This window comes from Amblyomma mixtum, chromosome 3 (assembly GCF_055824585.1).
Source record: "Amblyomma mixtum isolate Tamu chromosome 3, ASM5582458v1, whole genome shotgun sequence".
In the NCBI taxonomy this organism is placed as follows: Eukaryota; Metazoa; Arthropoda; class Arachnida; order Ixodida; family Ixodidae; genus Amblyomma; species Amblyomma mixtum.
This window is the reverse complement of record NC_143014.1, coordinates 37,223,000-37,245,232: the sequence shown is the minus strand read 5'-3', so window position 1 is coordinate 37,245,232 and position 22,233 is coordinate 37,223,000. Positions and strand designations below refer to the sequence as shown.

The following is a 22,233-nucleotide window of genomic DNA, read 5'->3' as shown; positions in this document are numbered from 1 at the left end:
AGCTATGGAAAGCAAAATGGTAGGTGTAGCGGTAAAGAGGACAGAGTGGGTGAGGTAAAAAACGCGGGTTGATGACATCCTAGTTGAAATGAAGAAGAAATTGGTTTGGGCCGGAGAAGGCAAGCGTCGCAGGGTGCGGCAGGGTTAGGCGGGCGTATGAGATTAAGAAGTTTTCGGGGTTAGGGTGGCCGCAGCTGGCACAGGACAGGGTTAATTGGAGAGATGGGCTTGGTCGGGCTGATGATGATGCTGGTGAACGCCGAGTCCGCTACTGGGCTGTTTGCCTCAGGCCGATGTTCTGCAGTGTCTGCGGTCCTTACGGAATTGCGCTATTCGTGGGCCGGTAGGCGGACGCGCGTGCTCTCTCGCGGCCTGTTTCTGCAGGTTGAATTGCGAGCATAGAGCAAAAAAGCGCCTGCATTGCCTCGCTTTGTGTAGCAGCGTTTCGGCTAGCCCACCTCAGGACCTAGACGCTTCGGGAGGAACGACTCGTGCGAAAGATTCCAACGCAGATTCCCGCGCAGGTGTTTGGCGATTGGCGCGCAGCTACGACTGCTCGAGGCAGAAAGGGGACCACGAGCGACGTGTTGCGCGCTGCAGAAACACCTGCCCCTCTCCCGCGGCCTCGCTTTCTTGGTCTGCGGGAGCGTTGGCAGGTGTTGGGACGCCGACACAATGGGACGTATCATTGCAGGCGCTGTCGCCAGGTCTGCTTCAGTGCAAACCTATCGCCAAGGAAAGCGAGCATATGCCCCGTCTCCGTAAGCTGGCTGTCTGTGTTGATGGATATGACGCCGCGAGGAGCGTCACTGTGCGACGCCCCCCGTGTTCTGCTGTGCGGGGACGGGATTGTTTTGTTAGCGTGGTGTCATCACTCTGCTCTCGCTGCTTGAGTACCAAGTGCGAATGCTTTGCTGCATTACGCTGCGTCTGCACGATTGGTATTTCTCAGATTTATTGTTATTTTTTTTTTGGCTTTGAGTAGTTCAGTCATTCAACTCTATATAAGCTCCGGTTTTTAGTTGTTCTGCTTCAGTTATTCTAATTTTGGTGTGCTTCTAAACAAGCAAGGAAGTTGTGGTTGTTCATATTGACATGCAGATTTTCTATTGAGTTACCTGCGCCGTTTGATTTTAGCATTCTTAGCGGTTTTTTGAAGGCAGGAAGAAGTAGAAACAGGTGACCGGGACGCGCGTATTTTCTACAGTGGCTCGGATTGTTCGCGCCAAAACGGTGACCTTTCCCGGCTGTATCTCAGTGGGCGTGGAGGCACCGGAAGCGGTATAAGTGTGACTCTTTCATCCCACGCCCGACTGGTCTCGTAGAAGAAAAAGGCAGCGGCTTCCAACGGCCTGTACCTGCTTGGCTGCGTTGCGAGAGCTGCGATTGCAAAACCCCCGCCGGCGCGACGTCCAGAGCGTGCCGCTCAGTTCGATTGTTGCGTGGGAAGAGCGCTTCGGCAAATGGTCCCAGAGCAGTGCAGAAACCATGCACCGCCGCGGCCGACGCTCCGAGTCTCGGCGGCGGCGTGCTTTCGCCGACTTTCTCGAATTTCCAGTTCTCCCCGAGGCTACACGACGATAAGCGGCAGCCGGGTGTTGCAGAGAGAGAGAGAGAGAGAGGAAAAATAAAACAGGAGCGCGACCGCGAATCCGCGCGCGTTTCCGCCCGGCGCTGTCTGCCTCCTTGCGGGGTGATGCGCCGAAGGGGAGGCTTCCGTCGCGCTGGTCGTGTCCTCTGAACCCACGCGCAGTTCACGTACCTCTCGAGGGGAACGTGTCGCTTCCGAGGTGCCCCGGGTGCAATTCGAGCTTCCCCGGCTGTTGCTGGTAGTAGTTGCAGTAATGCCCCGAATGAGGCGCGGTGAATTATTTCCCTCGGCCAACCTTGTCGCTCTAGAGTGCCGAAAACTCGCCCTGTCGGCGCGCGCCATCGTGGCTGCGCAGTGTCCAAGAAGCGCTCGGGCGGAACAATAACCGCACACAGTGATCCGTGAAAGCACCTCGTAGCTGATCGTGCTGGGAATACATTCCTCTCGGCGGCGCACCTGTGTTTGCGGTGCGGTCGGGAAAGCTCTTCCGCGGCAAAAGCAGCAAGCAGGGTGAACGACCTCCGCGGGCGGTGCAAGTGGTCGGCTGTCTGTGCCGCTCCTTGTGGCTTGGCAGTATTTCATCGGAGCCCGAGGTGCTCGCGCTGCGAACTCGAGCTGCTGATGTCCGTCATTCATAAGACGAGTAGGTCATCTCCGGCCGGCGTAATGGGCTGCAGAAACAGCGCGGCCGATGCTTTCGGCAGTCCGCCGTTGTTATTCCGGGTCCCCACTTCGGCGACTCTTTCTCGCGCGGGGTCATAGCCGCGACGACGCGTACAAGGTCGTTGCGCTCCGCGGCAGGTCCCGCTCGGCAGCCAGCCGCTGCCGGGACCCCTGCCAAGACGCGGTTCAAGGCTGGTCGCCCGTCCACGGGAAAACCGGAACACGCTGCTGTTTCCGCTGCACGGGCCGCTGCTTTGATGGTCTGCAGCAGCTGCCTGCCTGTCGGATTGCTTGGAACGACATGTAACGGCAGTACAAACGCCTAACAGCTGACCGCCGGCATAGTTTGCTGCCGCTTTCAGCGCAGCTTTGCTTTGGCCTTGCCGTGCACTCATGCCCGCGGGAAGTGCATCATCCTCTCGCAGCCGCGAAATCACCGAAGCAGTTACGCTGCACCTACAGTGTTGTTGTGCAGCTGATTCTGAAACTCGCTGGGAGAGAGCTTAGAATAGGGCGTATCGGCTGCTAGTGCGCATGGCCGTAGTGGCCCACTACCTAGTCTGCAAGGGACGTGGGCCATTGGCACCCGACGATGCCTGTGTAGAGTAGCGCTAGGTCGGCACGGTGGCGACGATAGTGGGCGTGGCGGTCGCCGAGCGCAAAAGCCGACACCGCAGTTGCAGCCAGTGCCGGCTGCCTCGTCGTTAGACACTCGTAATCTACACGTGCCGCGCTGCTGCACATGCCGCTTGGGAGAGAGCGCGGGGAACGGTCGCGTTCGCCCGGGGCACGAGATGTGCGGTCCTGCACTGCGTCGTTTTTGCGGACTAAGCTGCGCAGGTTCGCGTTACGTGCGTTGCCAAACAACGCAGTTCTTCGGGGCTCACGTGCTTTGCGGCAAGGGTCACTCTGCCGCGCGCTCGTTTCTTCCGCGTTATGCGCGACGCACTGCAGTCTGCGCGCATAGCTGCGCCAGGAAAAAGAGAAAGCGCTGTCCGATTCCTGGTGCTTCTCGCGGCTTTGTGTGTGTGTGTGTGTGTGGGGGGGGGGGGGGGGGGTAATTAACGCTGAAAGAACAGACAGACAGCTTTGAAACAACGTGGCCAAACTGTGTAGCCGTCACTTTCGGGCTCTCTTCTCGTCGTTGTCCCACCCAGAAAAACGCTGATCCTCGTCCGAGTAGGGTTATTCTTGACATGGAGCCGCTCTTTACTGAGTTAGCTTTCTGTACGTTGTGCGTGCGCAGCCACCTGCGCTCTCGATCAGACTGCTCGCGGCGCTGCAACAACGTAAGGGTAGCTTTCGCCGAGCCATGTATACGACAGGTGACATTCACTACGGATAGCTTGCAGTGCGTCCGATGCTCTCCGTTGCGATGTTTGTTTATTGTCAGCTGTTGTATTCTCCAAATGAACCGGGCCTTGCGGTACGGGAAATGCCGAGTTTGGAAGGGTGAACGAGATTGGCGGAAAACCGCAGGAAATACTACCCTTAGAAGTACTAACGTGTGACCCGGAAGGTGGACGACACATGCAGAGTCACTGTGTAACAGACGAGATAAGGTAATGTGAATATGGCTGGAGATTATGAGATCAGCGTTTCCGCGTGTTGCTGCTAAGTGTCTGTTCTGTTCTGCAGGAACTCACCGTCACCGATGACACCGTGCTCGAGGAGCACAATGAGGACCCGTGCTTGGTGCAGATGAGGCTGATTGGCGACGGAGGTAAGTGTGCCCACACTTTTTGCACGCCGCTTTTAGGTTGCTGGGAACTTGCTGCTGCTTAATTGTCACGGTGATTCGCTGTAGACCATGCGTAGCGGGCTGACACACGCGTGTGTTTCCTCAGCTGGCATGTCTTCGGATGAGTCATGAAGAAACTCTCGGCCATTTATTTGCAACACTCTTTTTTTTTTTTTTTACTAACTGGTGCCTACTGTGAACTAAGTCCGTTTGGAAATAACTGCTAACCTTCATTAGGCGGCTGGCAGGGAAGCGACAAGGCCTGCGCGCAGCTCTTTCCCGAGGCGCCTCAAAATTGGCCAAGTTTATGGCGCGTCAGGGTTGAGGTCCGTCAGACATGCCAGCTAAGGGATGAAAGCGCCCAGCGCTGTTCCTCTTTCGGCTTTTGGTGCTGCGTTTCGACCGAGCACTCATGAGGATATCGGTCATTCAGGGAAACTAGCATGTTGCCATCAAGAGCGGCCTCAGGGCGTGTTCACATTGTCGAGTCGCGGAGGTCGAGCGACCGGTTTAAATCGACTTGCTGCGCTGCGTTCCCGCTTTCCTAGTGCTTCTGAAACCGTAACTAATTGACCGAAATCGGTCGCGCGACGTTTGCGACTCGCCAGTGTGAATGCGCCTTCAGTGTTAAATGCGGCGCTGCATTCACTGCCGTCGTTGGTCGCGACAAGTGGCGCGGACGTGTTCTCCTTTGTTATTCGAAGTGTTTGGTGGTTTCCGCTGGTTTCTTCAGCCTGGGGATTGTGTCGTGTCCTTCTCCCTCCCGCCATTGACACCAAATTGGATACCTGCATTATGCAAACCAACATAAGAATGATGCATTGCAGAACTGGAGCCCGATTAGGGCTTAAAGGACACTGAAGCAAAATTTTGCAGGGGCAGTTTTTGATTCAAACGAAAGTTCAACTCCTGCAACTAGGATTTTATTTGAAGGTAGGCGCAGAATAGTCTTTTTTTTTTCAGCGATTGTGTATTAGTTGCGAGTTAGCGCTCGTCCATGCGATGCATTGTCCTTAATCTTTTCTTGCGCTGTTAACTACCATGTGTATCCTATCGCCGCCGCAACTGGCGGCCGCCTCTGGAAGCTGCATCTTTGATGTCAGAACACCTTTGCTGCTCCCCTGCGATTCAAATCGTTACACATGCGTGGTGGACGGTTGTGTGTTCAGTTCAACGCGGCGTCGAGTTGTGTGCGTTTTCACTTAGGCGGCGCAGAACTTAGCCCACCGTAGCACGGTGCAGTGAAACGGTTACTGGTGCATTCGCATTCACGTCTGCGTTCGCGTCGGAAAACTGGCACAAAGCTGCAGTTTATTTATCTTTCGTATGGGTGAGAGGGTAAAACTGCACGGAAGATGGAAAAACTGCTTCTAGGGCATGCTTCAAATCGAGACGGGCAACACCAAGAGATGAATAATGGAGGTTTGATGGATCCTTGATACTGTAGCCTTTTTTTTTTATGTCAGTTCTGTACGTGAACCCGTATGCATAACGCCCAACGTAGCGTTATTGCAACTTTTGCCGCCTTAGTACGTTGACCGTGCAGGAGAAAACCTCAGCATGTTGGTGTCCCCGAATGCCTGACCGGCACGATCGCTGCCCTCAGTTGCTCGTTGTCGCTCGTAGCCAGAGCCCCATTTTTATTATGATTGATCCAATGCATGCACAGCTACTTGTAACGAATTCCGTGGTTAGCAGAGCCAGGTTTCAATACCTGTCTATCACGCTGTGTTTCTGATCTCCTGGCGTGTTTCTCCGGGTGTCTGCGTCCCTCTTCTCGCGACGTTTCGCAACCTCCGGAGGCTCTGGTGCTACTGGCAGGGGGAAGCCTGCGCCGAGCGTTGCACCCCGTCGGCATTCGTCTCCTGCGCGGGAGAGATCGCCTCGCGTGGCTGCCGCTGTGCCGGGGCCCCGAGAGCAGCAGCCAGCGTTGCGTGACGGGGGATTCCGCGCTGGGAGGCGGTTGTTGCCGCTGGGCGTGCGACAGCGCCCGCACACTTTCGGTAATGAAACGCGCGCCCCGAGCACCGGCTGCCGGGCGAGAGCCGTCTTAATTACTCCTTCTCCTCTCCGACAGGGAGCGCATCGAGTCTGCCGATCATGCATAGTGAAGTGAGCAGCCGTCGCTCAAACAAGGAACACCTCTCTTCTGCCCTGGGCTTCTGCTCAGTGGTCGTAGCGCCGACCTCTTTTGGCCACGGTTACTGCCGGCCAACGCGGGCCATGCCTCGCTTGCGAGAGGCACTGCACTCAGATACAACTCAAGGAAAAAGCGGAATATTCCCCTCAAAAGAGGCCTTTCAACCAACGAGTTCGACCCATGCCACGGCAGCTGACAGGTGCAGATCGATTAAAGGTGGCATTGGTTGGAGATCTTTGAGGGGGATTCGCCACTTTGTTCTTGAGTTAGTATAGTTGCTGTCTGCTTACTTTATTGCCCGCATCAAAAACCATTCTGATTCGCTCTGCTCATGGGTGTAGACATTTGTAGAGACGTGTAGACTTTATTCCATTAATTATCGCCACTCTTTCGGTCCCAGCTTGCTTGTGCCCTCTTTGTTAGCGCAGCTTCTCACTGAACATGAAGGAATTCAATAAAACGGCAATCAGATGAAGAGTAAAGCGCATCTGACTAATACCAACAATAAACTGCGCCTGCAAAAAAAAAAAAAAATATTGCCATTTCAGCTCCCTCACAGGAGCGTTGTTCACAACCATCTGGCGATCGTATCTCGTGTGGCGTTTTTATCTAGGTTTCGATAGCACTTTGTGCGGTATGTAAGAATCTAAGTAGTATTCAGCCAGCAGTGCTGAATCCTAAAACCACGCGCGCTTAGTTGTGTGTGATCCTTGAGGTCTGCAGGCAAGGGCTGCCCGGAACCCTCTATGATGACCTTGAAATGACCTCTGACTCCGACAGCACGCTGTCGGAAGCGGGTGTGCAGCGAGAATTCGTTGCTCCGCCGCTTTGACCTCCGTGGGGCTTTCAGTTTCGCTGCCGCGCCCTGCACTCTCGCTCGAGGAGGGGGAAAGGGGGGGGGGGGGGGGGGGAGCGCTTTCTCCTGCCGCGCGGATCAACACGGGGCGGGCACCGTACGCGCGGACACGAAACGCACACACAACTTCGGGCCGACAAAAAAAAAAGAAAAGGCAAACGTAAATATGTAGGGAAGATGTTTCGGAAAGAAGCCCCGACTTCAAACCCCGTCCGTCCTGCATTCCTACCCGGTGTCGGTGGTCCAATAAAACATCACAAGTCCCCAGTTGGTTCTCGCTAGCGGCGGCCTGCGATGATGGGGAGTGGTGGAGGGCGAGGGCAGGGAGGGTCTTTCAGTGTTTCTTTGCTTTCCTGCCTCCATCGGGCGGCGCTCGCAGACGCGGCCGTCGTATCGAAATTTGGTTGTTTTTGCTTCCCGTCACCGAGCTTAGTCGACGTCGGAGGGGAAGCCGGGCGAAGAGGGGTGTCTATACTTTAATCCTACCGAGTGGGGAGGGGGGTTAGCGACGTAAAAGAGGGGGGGGGGGGGGGGGGACGTCTTTTCTTTTTCTTCTCCGCATTCCTGGGAGCCGCGAAAGAACCGACAAGGGAGGAGTGGTGGTGACGGAGGCGCAAAGGGCGAGTGCCTTCAGCTATTTCCTGCGCTGGAGCTCGGGCGAGCGGGGAGCGGCGGCCATTGAAAACAAGCAAAAACCGGCAACGCGAATGATGACGACGTGAAAGACGAAATGGGACGGAGGGGAAAGCTGCCTGGTCATGAAAAAAAAAAAAAAATGTGTGTGAGAGAGAGATGGAGAGGGCTGTTCGGCGCGCCTAAACAGAGGGGGGCGAGCGGGCGCAGCGCCACGGTGGCAGTGGCGCATGCAGCAAAGAACAAAACTCCGTGATAAATCTACAGATAAGTGAGGTGCCTGGCGAGCTGAGACCGCTGCATGGTAAGCGCGGTTGCTTCTTGCTCTGTCTCCCTCCGCCTTTCTTTCGCCCATGGCATCTCCAACTGCTGGCGCTCTCCTCGGCTGACTGTTCCATACTGAGCAGGTTTTTCTCGTTGAAGCTTCTTCGCGGCGGCGCAGCGCGCTTTTTCTTTTCTTCCTTGCTCTGCCTCTTTTCATACACTCTTTGTCCCCGTGGCCGCCCCGCTTGGAGTGTTGTCGAGAGAAATTCGGCGCTGGGGCGGCTGTAATGGAGAGCGTTCTTTTTTCTTTTTCGGCGGCAGACCCACACTGGTTCTTTGCTGCTCTTGCGATTTTTGCTTCAGCTGACGCCGCGGAGCGTCTCGGCGCGCTCTTCCGGCTCACCTGCTTGCTTGGCGGCCGAAAAGAAAACGAGTTTCAGGTTGTCTGTGTGTTCGCGTCGTGGGAAAGGGTTTGTGGCCACTGACAAGCGCGTCTTTGCCGTGAGGCGACGGTGCGAAGGCGTTGTCTGCTAGTACCGACTCTGCGGGCTGCGTTGACAATGATACTTTTTTTTTTTTCCTTTTTATGCCACGAAACTGTGGCGAACACTGCAGTTGTCGTACGTCCGGTGACTGCACAGTTCAATAAATCCACTTGTGCGTGGCGTTGTCGCCACGCGATCATGTAGCATCTCCAGGTTCATTGCCAAGTGGAGCCTCACACGGAGTGCCGGTGCGCTATGTGCGCACGCGAGAAGCATAAATGAAGCGTGCCAGCGTTATCTCCCTGCTGGCACAAGAGCCCCCCCTGCGGGTTTGCTTATCACCTCGCTTATCTGCTCTTTGTCCACTTGGCCGCTGGGGCCGGAGTTCGGGTCAGCCGCGGCGGCCGGGCAACGCCCGCCAGATGTGCGCGGGATTCGAGGAAGCAGCCGGCTGACAAGGTCTCCGCTCGATTGCAGGGCGTGCGCGGCGAGCGCCGATTAGCCCCATGCTTTTTCCGCTACCCACGCAGCCGGTGCGGTTGGGTGGGTCGGCTGCAGCCAACTGGCCGCTAAATCTGGACCACGTCCGCGTCTCCCGCAGCCGCCCGCTTGGAGCGGCGATCCGTCATGCCGTGCTCTCTTCGAGGGGTAAATAAACAGTCGCGCGGCCGCCGTAGCATTGGGCCGCGCATGTGCAAGGTGTCTTCACCGCCAGTTGGCTTTTGCAACCGTGGTGCAGCGCACATCCGCCCTGTGACAACTTCATTTGGGGTACAGAACGGCAAAGCTTGCGTGACTCCACAGCGTCATGTGTTATTTTTTATGGGGTTTAATGTCCCAAATCGACTCAGGCTGTGAGGGACGCCGTAGTGGCGGAATCCGGATAATTTCGACCACCTGGGGTTCATTAACGTCCATTGATATCGCACAGTATACGGTCCTCTAGCATTTCGCCTCCATCGAAGTGCGACCTCCGCGGCCGGGATCGAACACGCGTCTTTCGGGTCAGCAGCCGAGCATCATAACCACTGAGCCACCGCAGCGGCTACATCGCCATGTGTATTCGCGCCTGTCTTTGCTCTGTTCCAGCGCAATATTGGTCACGTTGTGGTCCGGCGCAGGAGTAGCTGTTGTCTTCTAAGAACCGGTATCGTAGCTTGCCTTGTGCTTTAGTGTTCAACGAAGAGTAAGGGGCCAGCCGTAAAGTTTTACCCATATAGAGCAAAAAAAAAAAAAAAACAAACTCGTGTTGCTGGAGCGATTATGTTTGTTTTAATGTGCGGGCGGAAAGCGAAAGTAATTCCGCCACTGCCATCTATGTATTCATGATTACAAAGAAGGAAGTATTCGCGAACTATTTCATTGCTTGGTACTGTCCATTGTGTCCTGTTCACGGGGTTAATTCTTTATTGAAAGGAGTGTTCTCACAGGGCACATGTCCAGAGGGTTCCCAAGCTAAGAGACCTGCACTGCGAACGCTCTCTTAGTGGACGTGACTGCTGGTATGCAGATTTTTTTTTTTTTTTCCGGGATTCGTAGTGCCCTGATGACTGAGCGATGCGGTCATACGCGGCAGTGTTACTCAGGCAAGCCCACTGCTCTTGCACGTCGAGAATTTTTCCGGAAGTCTCATGCTAGGTGTGCCTTTTGAGCAGCTCCAGTTGAAGCGGTGCCTGTTCGCTTTCCTCCTTGTGTGACCAGCCTCGTGCATGGATAGGCGAGAGCAGTATTTATTTTGGTTTCTTGCAGTAAAGCGATCCAGTGAAGAAATGACTGTGGCCCTTGGGGGCGAGTACCTTAGGGCGATGAATGTTCTGGCATTTAAATGACCTCCTTGTTCATCCCACACGGAACACGTTTCACCGGTCATTCGTTTTCTGCGCGCCTCTTTCCCGCGTTCGTTCCGTTTCGAGGAGCTGTAGCGACGTCGCGCACGAGCCTGCCGGGGGTGCCGCATTGCGGACAGGCTCGGCTCGCAGTTTTTGACTGGCGCCTCGCGTATACGGTGTGACGTCAGTGGCGGGGGCAACGCTCCCCGTCGTGTGCCGGCCAGTGCGGAGGGGGATCAACAGCTGCCGTTGGGGCTTGCGCGCTTCGAAGGTGCCTTACGCCACGGCCTAGTTGCACTGCCCGTTGTCTGCTGCGCGGCGCCGTTTATGCATTGCTATTGCTGGCTGGCAGAAACATGTTGAATAAATGCCACCGCAGGAAATCATTTCCACCAGCAGCTTCGCTGAAGTGTTCGGCAATAGAGTAACCGTGTCAGGTCTAGGTTAGTGTGGTGCAACATATTTATTTGCAAAATACTTTTAGCTCATGTTGGAAACAGGTTTCGAAAACTCGCTAGAGGTAAATGCGATTTCGTTACCACCGGCCAGGAAGACGTCCCATTTCCCCGTAGCAAAATTCGCGGAGAACATTGGTGTTTAAAGTTTTGAAGGACCGTAGATAATCCCTACTTATTCACTTTTTTATTTGGAGCGTAAGCGAAGGTGTGTAAAGTTATGCGATGCCACTGTCTGGACGCTCTATGTAGCTGAAGCGGGTCCAGACAAAATTTTCGCTCGAGTGGACTGTATGCACAGTGCATGTGGGGCGCACTGCCCGGCTATCAAAGCCACACCGCGCTACAGCTGCTAGGTTACAGAAGCCAAGTGGGCACGATCACTTTACCCGAAAACCACAAGCTGTGTTGTCTAATCTTGGCTCTTATTGTCTGGTGCGCTGTACACTAGGGCGACGCAGACTGCGATTTCCCGCGCGGCTGCCAAAATGTTGGCCAAGTTGCCGGTTCGTTTCGCGGCTCTCTGTTGGAGGAAACCAGAAACAAAGCGACGCGGTCTGCTCGTAATTTTCGCCCGACAATGATGCCAGTCACATTGCGCGCATTTATTTTGCGGAAGTAAGCCTCTTGTCGGCCGATGCTGGCGACGGTCAGCGCCGCTCCTGGCGAGGGACACACGGCGTGGCGCGCAGAAAGCCGGCCAAAGCGTAGCGATGACTTTCCTCGTATTTGTGTCGTGCCTTCCCGTTACCGCGTGGCGTGCTGCTCGCTCCCCGACTTCCCGTTCCTTCAGCCGGGTCACGAGCGTCGCGGCTGATTGCCTGCGTGCGCTGTTTTTCCGGCCGCGCTGCTGTGTGCATCGGCGGAACGCTTTGTTGCGCCAAATGCGGCCTGTTACATGACTGCTGCCGCCTACGTGACCGCACTCGTGGGTGGAGGGCAGCAAACTATCTGAGGGTGCTGCAAACTATCAACAGGTTGCATGTCGCCGGCAGTCAGTGCGTGCACGTGGATTGTTCGCAGAGCCTCACAGCCTGGCGAGCTCTGCATGGCTGCCTTGCCTTGAGGGAAGTTGCTGTCGCGGCCTCGGAGGAAAAGGGGTTACTTGTAGTGGCAGGCACCACGGGAGTGCCCCAAAGTGCTTAAGTTCCAGTCTGGTTTCGCTAGTGTTCGGCTGGGAAGGGGGGTTCGGTTCACGTATAACCCGCAAAATGTGTTTTGCTGATTTGGGAACGCAGTATCAAAATGTGATACCTGGTAAAAGGCCCCAAAAAATAAGAAAATTGAATTTCGGCAGTTGCAGTGTGGGAGTTGAGGCTCCCGTTATTCAGTCAAATTCAGAAGCCTGTTCGAATATTTGGAACCCCCCTCTCTCATATTAGCAAGCGTTAGCGCAGTTGTTGCGATGTTGAATTCACGCCGCCATTCCAATTAACGCCGCAAATCTTTTGCCAGTGTTACCGAAAAAACGTACTGGTATTGCCAAGCAGGGTAACAGTTGCCATCGAAAGCCTTCTGAACGCAGTAAAGGAAAACTGAAGAATTCGTCGTAATTCGCCGTAACTCCGAGTACTGGCGGCACACTAGGACAGTCGCTGTATCGTTTTAGGATTTCTAAGACGGCTAGTGGGTAATGGTAATTACCGCCTTGTTTGAATCTTATTTCCTCTTGTCAGATTGCCCCGTATGCACTTTGATCTGGCATTACCAGCTGTATTTCTGTAGCCGAGTCGGTGTTGTCAGCCGCCGATATGATGTAGCAGATAAATCTTGCGTTTTGTGTCCTCTCTCCACACGCCAAAAAAAAAAAAAGCGTGTCAGAGCTTACCATGACGCAGCTCTTCGTTGCTAGTCGAATACACATTTGCCTCTTGCCTGCAACGCCGGAGAGGTCGCTTGTTCCCGATTTCACGCCACCTCTGTCTAGCCGGCTAGTGGACGCAGCGTCGTTGCAACACGTATGAACACTTTGGAACGCTGCAAAGTTTAGTGTGGTGCGTTTTTTTTTTTTTTCCGCGCACGAGGCGGAAGGACGGCGTGCAGAAACGCGATGTGTCAGCGGCTGGCGCGAGGCGATCGAGAACATGTGGCAAAGCATGACGGCGGCGGCGGCGGAGCCTGGGAGCGCCGCCAGGTCGAGCGGCGCGCCGTCCTAGCGCGCGCGCGGCCCGCCTGGCTCGCCGCGCGCAGCGGCGCGCCGCGTCACGTGGGGCGCGTCCCCCTCTCGCCGTTGAGGAGACGGCCCCCGCGCCTGCGCAGTTCGCCCGTGACCCCCGCTCTGCTCTTCTTTGCAGTAGTCGAGTCCATTCTGAAGGGAGAGAACGTCGGGATTACGCCTCGCCGCAGAACGTGCACGCTCAACAGCCCGCTCAAAGTCGTAAGTGAAAGCCTTCTTGTCTCTTTTTTTCGCGACGATCTTGTGCGCTGTGGCCCGTGTGGATTGTACGATGTGTGTGCCCGTGGATGTGAAAAACGCCGTCCGGATCCGCCTGCGGTTTCTTGTGGTCTGCTGCCTTCCTTTGTGCGCACCGAGAGGCACTGCAGCCTGGTTTCTTTTCGTCGCCGTAATCGAGCCGTACGTGCGATCGGACTTATTAAACAAGCTCGGGCGCAGAGCCGAATAATATCTGCTACTGTCGACGAACCTGCGCGACCGTGTTCACCGGCTGCCGAGTGCTCGCAGCCTCTTTGTGTGCTTCGAACACGAGGTGCCCTGCTTCGCCACTGTCGCCCCGTTTCTCAATCGTGCTGTGTAACCGTGTGCCCTGTGTGTGCTCGAACATATCGCCGATCGCATCGTATTTGCGGTTTATTTGCTCCACCTTTGGAATAAGTATTCAGCTACCATCAGTGTGAACGCCTCGCGCCACCGCCTTTGATCGCGCTCGGGTACCAGTGGAGATTGTCCACAAAGAGGACCGGGCGCGATCTTTGTCTGGCGTTTCCGCTTATTTCCTCTACTTCACTTATGAGTGTCTGTAAAGGGCCCGCTATCGGGCGACTTCCGAGAAGCTGCAACAAAGCAGCAATAGTAGCGGTAGGAAAACTTAGAACCGCCCGCGATTTCCAGAGGGGCGAGGTATTGCACCATTACTTGGCTCGTGCTTTTCTCTCTCCATGCGCTCCCTTTCCTGTTTTTGCCTATGAGGCAGGATACAGCGTAGGACTGCGACCTTGGTCTCGCCTTGGGATCGTTCTTCTGGTGTTTTTTTTTTTTTTTCTCTTCTGCCTTATCTCCGATTCACGAGGTTTTCTTTGGGATAGCGTTGCGTTGTAAAAAGTGCAGCCTTGTAACTTGTCTGTAGATTGGAAACAGTGGTACCTCACCCTCTTGCTATCCGCGGCTTATGGTTCTATTTGTTATTTTGGGTCACCTTAAGGGCCTTCATATAACTGCTGCCGCCGATCAATTCGTTCCTTTTAACACGCGATATAAGGATATATAAAGGTAGCTTTTTCTTTGTTAATATGTTTTCATGTCCATTTGTCATTCTATTTGAGGTAATGCAGGATTAATTCATGCCAAATCTTCTTTTGCGCTGTAGCTTTCTCGGAGTGTCAAAAGCAGCTATTGGGTTTGGCCTCTAGCTGCGGAGAGGATAATCTGCTTGGCAGTAAAGTCGCCTTAGGGATTGGCCAGGCTTGTGCAGCCGGGTCGGCGCGCCAGGGTTTTGTGGTAATTTCTTTTCTTTCGTTTGTTGTCCCGATCACGGCTAATCTGCCCTGTCGCCAACGGACTGTCTTCCCCATAGCTAGCTAGTGGAACCCGTCTGGTCTTGCTTGTCGACTTAACTGTACCTTGTCTCCTCCGGGTAGCTCATAATCTCTCCTATCAAACTGCTTGCTCTGGCGTTCCAGGCTAGCGCTGAGATCGTAGGAGTGGAGCAGTGACTTTACATTTGGGTACTTTCTCACAGTTGACACTTCAGGTCGACTTGAGTGGCCAGATAATCCGGCGCCGTAGCCCCTGGCGATTTGCTGACTTCGTTGACCTTGGTTTGCCCTTGGCGCTCGCTTTTGTTTGGTTCAAGTCAGCGGGATCGGAAGTGGGAGCACGTCCAAAGTGGCTGCGCAGGGCGTGCGTGCTTTCGCAAGCGCTTGTTTAGCATTCGCCGCTGACGTGGGAAGCGCGCCTGGCTCACGTCTGCCGACGGTGGAGCCCTGGTTATTTTCGACCCGCTCTCCTGGGCCGTGGCTAAAAGTGTTGGCCAGCAGGCTCTGCGGCGGCCATTTGTTGTGAAGGTCAGCGCTCGTGGTGGCCGGCGCCGTGGTGATAGCGCCGGTCTCGCTTTTCAGAAGCGTTGTCCGACTGTAGGGGTTGACGACCCGGCCTTGACGCCCCTGTGCACTCCTCCTGGTTCCGGGCCAAGATGCCCAGATATTTCTGACACGGTGCGCGCATGGCTGCCGCCGTGCTGAATGGCGTCTGTGCCGCCTTGCGTATTCGGCCCGATTTCTCCGCGAAGGCTGACTGGCACCCGAGGTAGGCGCGGGTCGTTGACTCCCCCAGCCGGAAGGCGCCGAAACTGGTTGCCTCAAACTGGTTCTGCGTCCAGCCTCCGGGAACGTGTCTCGTGCGTCCCGACCCTTAGCCGACCACCGTGGGCACGAATTTTCGGCTAACCTGCAGGTAACCTTGGTGCCGCGCCACTGGTCTGGCGCTTATGTTTGTGTGAGCGCCCGGTGCCTGCTCTCCATTGAAAATAAGAGCTTTAAATTGTGCGTGTCCATGCACCTCATCGGTACAACTACTGTTGGTTGGCAGTAACCGCAGCAACGCTGTTCATCTCGGGTTGTGCTTCCATATGCTTTATGTACTGTCAGCAACTTTGTTGCATCTTAAGTGATGTTCGACTTAAGTTGTTGTCTGGGAGCGAAGAGTTTGAGAGCATATTACACGAGGTGCTTATTGACCGGCGTATTGTCATTATATCGCGCACTGGTATTGTCTGGCACAGATTCGCAGTCTCAACATTTCATTGTTCAGGTCTTGTATCCTTTTCATGGTCCCAGGCAACCCGACGCGCAGAATTTACATTGTTTCGTAACTGAGCGATGAGTTTGAAGCGGCCCCTTGCCACTTGGCGTTTAATCGATTATTGGCCGTGCGTGACGTCAAAAACGACTAGCTGTAGGTCGAAGTGAATACACGATGATTACGTACACTGTGGCCCTGGACGAGTGTATGTTAACGACCCGAGTGCGGCGACATGCGAGCGATATCGGCTGTGAACTCTGCACAAAAGCGTGGTAGGCATAGTCGGCTGTGAATTTTCTGGACGAGAGTGATCGGCATCTTCCCGTCGTTCATCCGTTTTGAGACAGAGCATTAGTGCCCAGCCATTTCCCAGCGAGAAAGGGTTGTTTCGCTTGGCCAGCGGCGGAGCAGAAGAAAACCGCTCGGAAGTGCTCGCCCGAGGGGCGGCCGGCGGCTTCCCCGCGTGGCAGCAGGGGCCGACGAACAAAGGATCGTCCCCGCGCCAAACTGGTTTTGCGCCGCTCCCACACTCCATATTCGGCGCAGCTCGCTTTTCGAGAAACGGGGTCACGTTCGGTGCGCGCCGCGGTTTTCTTGCTGGCCTTCCCGCTCGCAGGTTCGCAGTAATGGCCGCCCTCCTTGACGCATCCATCTTGGATCCTCTTTCGTAACTCGCCCGGCGGCTGCGTCTCCTTTCAGCGCTGGGCCTTGTCCCTCAGTGCGGAGCTCGTTTGTTGTTTTACCCGCACGGGGTTCGTTGCGGGCTTCCGTGCAAGAGCAGCGAGCTAAACGCGGAGAATGGCGCCGGGACAGCGGGCGGCCGCGCGTCTGTCGACGGCTTTTGCGGCGAAATAAATTAGCGGCGGTTTTCGCGTGGACTGCTCCGCGCATTAATTGGCTGCTCGGGTTCTGCGACCGCTTGGTTTTCCATGCCATTGCCGCCGACGCGGCTGCATGCGTGTCCACACGGACATGATCGCTTCTGCGTTATCCATGCATGCTGTGTTTACGCTAGTCTAGAGTCGTGAACACCTTTCCGACACTCCAGTCTGGGAGGCAGTTTTTTAGGCTGCGTTAAAGTTGCATCGTCGCTTCGTACGGGTGCATAGTTAGGCGAGTTGGTTGTATCAGTACGTCACAGGTAAAAACTTGACAGGTTCGACCTCCCCTCACAACACCACGTCAACAAATTTCTTCAGGGTCAGTGCATGTAGCCAGAAATTCAGTGATGCAGTCCGATTTGTGTGAACACCACCGCAGCTCGCCGAGTCATTTTCAGGCCGCGAGGAAACCCATATTTATCTTGAGGGCGGGCCTCAGTTGGAGTAATCATTTGCATTAGTTTCTCAAAAGAGTCAGTGCTCCTACACAAGTTGCAATATATTAAAAGCTTTTTCATTGCTATCAGCAAAAAACAAACTGCGTTTGGTGCATGATGGCTTTAGTCGCTTATGTGCCTGGAGGTCGGCTGGTCTAAGTGCGCCAGTAGCATTTGAGATCTGAATGCAATGTGCCTGTTAAGGAGCGGAGTTGGTGGTAGGCGCTACTGGTTTTGATGGTGGGGAGGGGGGTGCTTTTTATAGGCTGTCTTAACAAAGCACATACGCCACTGCCGCGAACTTGTGGTATGGCGGACACTGTGTTGTCATTGGCCCATGTCATTAAGTGGGCGGAAGTCTGTTCGTACTGATGAAAAAGAAAAAAAACCTGTGTGCATGAATAGATGTGTACTTAAGAGGCTTTCATTTCCAGTAAAGTGAAGCTTGACTGTAGATGCGATTTTCATGCATAGACCCATGTATTTTTTGCCATATGCACTACACACATCATTGATGATATGGTTGAGGTAAATGCGTAGTCTGCTAGAGTCGGGTGCAACTCAAGAGTGAAGCCGCAGATGCCTCTCCAAGGAGGCGGTCCTCCAGCGTCGAAGTTAATGTGATTAAGAAACCCCTTTCACGAAGGAATTCACCGGGTCATGAGAATCGGTCTGCGCCTTTGGCTGGGGGGAATTTTGCCGCATCTGTCTTGAGTTGCACCCGACCATAGCGAAAACCGAGCACACATTACTCGGCTGGCGATACACCCGTCTGCCTTCCGAGTGAACATGGATAAGGCATGATTCCTGCCTTACAGCTCTTCGGCTGGTTCGTGTCTACTTCAAAGACGCGCGTGCTCATTTATGGACCGCGCTGCTTGCTTATGTATTTCCGCCTCGTTGAAGTGCCGTTCTTTTTTTCTTTTTTTTTTTTCAGAGCCACATCGCAACCCGAAACCGGTACTACGTCAGTCAGGCGGCGAGCCAGAGTTCTTGCCTAAGTGCGTCCGCATCGGCCAGCAGCAGTCCCCGTCGTGTGCGCGTCAAAGCCGAGCCGACGCCGGAGCCCCCGGAGGACTCCAAAGGTCTCGTCTCGTTCTTTCATCGAGCGAGCGAGGCGAGCCTCGGCCGAGCGCGGTTGGGCTGCTGGCAGCGCCCCCGAACCGTGACTCTGCCGAGGCTCGCTGAAAGTTTTGCTTTTCGCCGCGCTGCATTTCCCAAGGCTTGAAGTAGGTCCGAGTGGTGCTTAGCGGATTGGCGCCTGCATCGTTTGGCTGGCGTCGGTGTGCGTACCGGCTTCCTGAGCAGAGGGTCAGCGTCAAGGCGACCGTCTGACCTCGGCATCATGACGCTGGCCCGCTGTCCACGAGCGAGCTGCTCCCCTCTGAGGCGTGCACACCCAGCACTGAAGGGGGATGCAAGTGGTTGTCCTTGGAACAGCCCTTGGGTTGCGTCATGGCGGCTGCCTGTGGGGCAACGCTTTTTTTTTTGTCGGGAGGAACGGCCGACGTGGCGTCCTTGGTTGGGTCTTCGCATCCCCCGATTGTCCTTCGCCGCCCCTCTGCCGGCACGCGGTAGTCTTCCGCGGCTGGTGTTGTGGAAGGCTACCGTGGGATAAACATAAGTGGAGGAGATGATTAAGCAGGGCTTGTTGGGGTGAGCGAGGTGACGCAGCCAAGCGCATGCTTTAACTTTCGTCAGGTGCACGCCATGAACGCCCCTCAAAACATGCCCTGCGTCGAGTAGCTGCAAGGCGGATAACCGAGGCGTCAAACATGTCATCGCCAGTGGTTGTAAGGAATTTGCCGTTTCGTTCTTGAGGTGTACCCGGCAATATCGGCACGCGTTCCTTTGTGCGTTGACTGGTTTTGAAGCGAGAAATTTGACGCAGGAAAGTCATACGCCCCCCCCCCCCCCCCCCCCACACACACACACGCACATACTCACACGTTTTTGTGCACGTGTGGAAACTTCAAATTACAAATTATTGTAATGCTCAAGTGGGACCGCCCGCTCCAAAAGTAACCCGCAAATTCGCTCCTGTTGATATCAATGCTTTCCCTCCTGCTGTACGTTAGCTTCGATCGAAAAGTAACAGCAGCAGTGGTTGCCGTGGGCTAGCTAGCTTTTTGTGCGCCCTTTCCCCGAAAGTAGATGGGACACCACTTCTCAGACCAGTGTGTGACGGGAGATGCTACATCGCACTGCCAAATGAACTTGTTACCAATAAAAAAAAAAAAAAAGTCATGTCACGCGGACGTGTAAAAATAGGCCCGTCATCCCGAGCTGCAATCTATTAGTGGCCCGTTGGACTTGAGGCTGGCATTCCGGCTTCACTCGGGAGAAAGGAAAAAAGAACCGGCGTTTTTCCTCCGCCGTCCGGAAGTGGCGGCTACCGCGAGTCACGGGAAATGCCTACCCGCGATTCTCGGACTGGCGACAGAGCGCTCCTTGCCTCTTCTCGGAGCAGCCATTTCATTGTGCCGACCTTATCGCGCAATACACCAGGACTCTTGGCACGTGGTAGCCATCCCCGGCACAGTTTGATAAGTGTCGCTGACTCGGAGGGGCTGGCGTGAGTCAATGCGCGGCGTAATCGTGTTTGCCGCGAGAAGGGGACGCGTTATCGCTGCCTCTCCCCGGCGTTCCTGCAGTGTTTGCTTTGGCGAGTATCGCCGATGCTGTGTTGGCCGTCTGTGGGCTTTTGTTCTCGGCCCCGCTCCGTGCTCTTCCTTTCGAAAGGTCGGCGGGCTCCTTCGGCCGCGCCGACCTTGGTGTGACCTTTGGCCGGGGCGCACCTGCCGTGCTTCCGGTGAATGACCCGCTTGCGCAGCACAGTATGCATCGAGTCAAGTCGGGATTCACAATTCACGGAAGCTTCTCGGGGTAGCTCTGGAACTGAATGCTGACTCATGGCTCAGTGTTTTTGGGGCCCTGCAGGAGCGCCGCGTCCTCTTTGCTCCGGACTGAAAAGAGTCGATTCGCTGCTCTTCAATTCGTCTGGAATAGCGCCTGGGGCGTATAGCTTGGCCAGCATCTCCTGCGTGGTTGAATCGCAGCCCGAGATTGTGTTTTGCTCCAGCGTACTATTTTGGCGCTGCTGCTCAATGTTTACGAGCTTCAGCGACCTACTAGCCCGTAAATCTCTTCACTTTGCCATGACGAGAGATCTGTACAGTGGTAGACAGGAATGTACTCCAGCTTAAGAAAGAAAGGAACAGTAGTATGAAACTCGGCGACCTTCCCTGTCGAGCGACTGTTGCGTGTGTGACGAGCTCGAAATCGTGCTAACATGGAATAATTTTGACCACCTGGAGATGTTTTGTCAGTGCACGTTAAAGATCCCCAGGTGGTCGAAATTATTCCGGAGACCTCCACTACGGCACCTTTTTCTCTTTCTTCTTTCACTCCCACCTTTCTCCTTTCCCTTACGGCGCGGTTCAGGTGTCCAGAGATATGTGAGACAGATACTGCGCCATTTCCTTTCCTCAAAAACCAATTTATTTATTCGCTTCAGTTATTTATTTTCAGTGCCTCTACAGAGGCACTGAAAATCCACCGAGTAACGATAGACACCTTTAAAACACTACTGCGCTGGTGTTACCGGAGTACCGGGAGCTTGGCTGCGCCGTACCATACCGTAATACCGGCAGTACTGGCGACAACACGGGTGCCGCTGTTCCGCGCACGGCGGTGAATACGCTGCCGCTGCTTTGACGCTGGCAGTGCATGATTAATGTAATCTTAACTGCATGGAGCTCCACAGTTAAAAAAAAAAATCGGATGGGTTTTTTTTTTTTTTTGCTTTGTAAAATGAATCGCGGTGCAGAAAAAATAAGTCGGTGTTAGAGAGAGGAGAAAAACGCTCGAATGCGGGTGTCGAACGACTGACTTTTGAGAAATAGCTGATGGGAAACGTAGGTACTGGTGTGCGAATATTCGGGAAATTTAGAATACAGAATCGAATATTGTTGTATTTGATTATTCGAATGATTCAAACAGTGTATGTTCAGAATTGTTTGAAACAAATCAGGTATGCCTTTCCTAACTTAACTAATGCGGTACTTGCAACGGGAGTGGAAATTACAAGGAAGGGGTGCTGCTTGCTGGCAGCGGGAGCACAGTCCTCTTGCTGCAATAGAAGTGAGGCATTCAAACGAGTGGAGCATGCTGCAGACACGTTGCGCGTGCATTTTTGCATACCCATGCGGACGGATGTTGGGCAGTAGGTGTGTATGGCGTATGCAAGGGGCGTGCGATAAGAGCAGTTGCCTCTTCCCCACCCTCGCGGACTGGATTGCCACCCATCATGTTTGCTTTCCCTCTGCTGCCTCCTTTTCTTCTGTCTTGCTGCCCACCATCCCGTGAGACAAATTGTGCTGGCACCCATCTGCAGGCTGTTATTCGAATGAGATGGGTGCTTATCTCTCCCTGGTTATCACTGTCTGATAAGGTGTGTGTGTGCTGAAGGAAATGGCGCAGCGCTTCATCGTTGTTTGCTTGCTTCTCATGAGTGAATGTTCTCCTTCCTCCATGAAGTCCTGTGCTTAGGCAGGGCAATAATTTTATTTTTGTCTAATACGCAAAGTCACGTGACATAGAAAAGCGCGCACATTTTTTCCTTCCTCCATGACCGCGCGCTCTTTCCGTCTGCCTCCCCAGCGTCGTTGTCCGACCTCTCCCGGCCTACGTCATCAGCGCACATGTTTCTGGTCGGATGGGCAGAACATGCGCCGCACCGAGAAGGCTCACACCGGGTGGAGAAAGGCTGCGAGGCGTTTCGAATCGGAGAACAAAGGTGGTGGGGCACCAGAAAAGCCGGTTCAGAACCGAAAGTGACGATTTTGCCCATCGGGGCACACCTTTTTGACATCACACTGTTTACATCAGGGAGAAGTCAGAATGGTGAGGGGTACGTCGGCTGCTCCGCTGAAAAAAAAAAAGACGACTTTCACGCGCAAAACGCCTCGGAAGTTGCGCAACCGCAAGACCTACCGTCATTGGTTAGTCTCGCACAGCACTTCCGGGCGATGGGCGACAGTGGTTCGGCGGCGCTCAGCTCATCGCGCTTTGCCATCGCGCGGCGTGTCGCCGCGAATTATCGCCTCATGTGGTTAGCGCTTTATACTTCCGAACGGAAAGAACGCCATAGTTGTTTGTGCAAAACTGTTTGAAAATTTATTGGTTAAATATGCTGGCAACACAATGAGTACAAACTAAGCAAAAATAAGCCGCTGTGCGGAGACAGAAAGTGATTACAAAGAAATTAAAATATACTAA

At 54.4% G+C, this 22,233-nt stretch overlaps 1 protein-coding gene across 10 annotated transcripts in view; it reads left to right on the top strand.

The window, feature by feature from the left end:
* Nucleotides 1-22,233, top strand: part of LOC149349674 (uncharacterized) — a 289,088-nt gene that overhangs the window by 196,700 nt on the left and 70,155 nt on the right. For all 10 annotated transcript variants that reach the window (XM_089578727.1, XM_089578725.1, XM_089578732.1 and 7 more), the window contains exons 5-7: nucleotides 3,893-3,977; nucleotides 12,952-13,034; nucleotides 17,891-18,038. In XM_089578727.1, coding sequence (XP_089434853.1) covers nucleotides 3,893-3,977; nucleotides 12,952-13,034; nucleotides 17,891-18,038 — 316 coding nt within the window. The remainder of the gene's footprint in view (nucleotides 1-3,892; nucleotides 3,978-12,951; nucleotides 13,035-17,890; nucleotides 18,039-22,233) is intronic.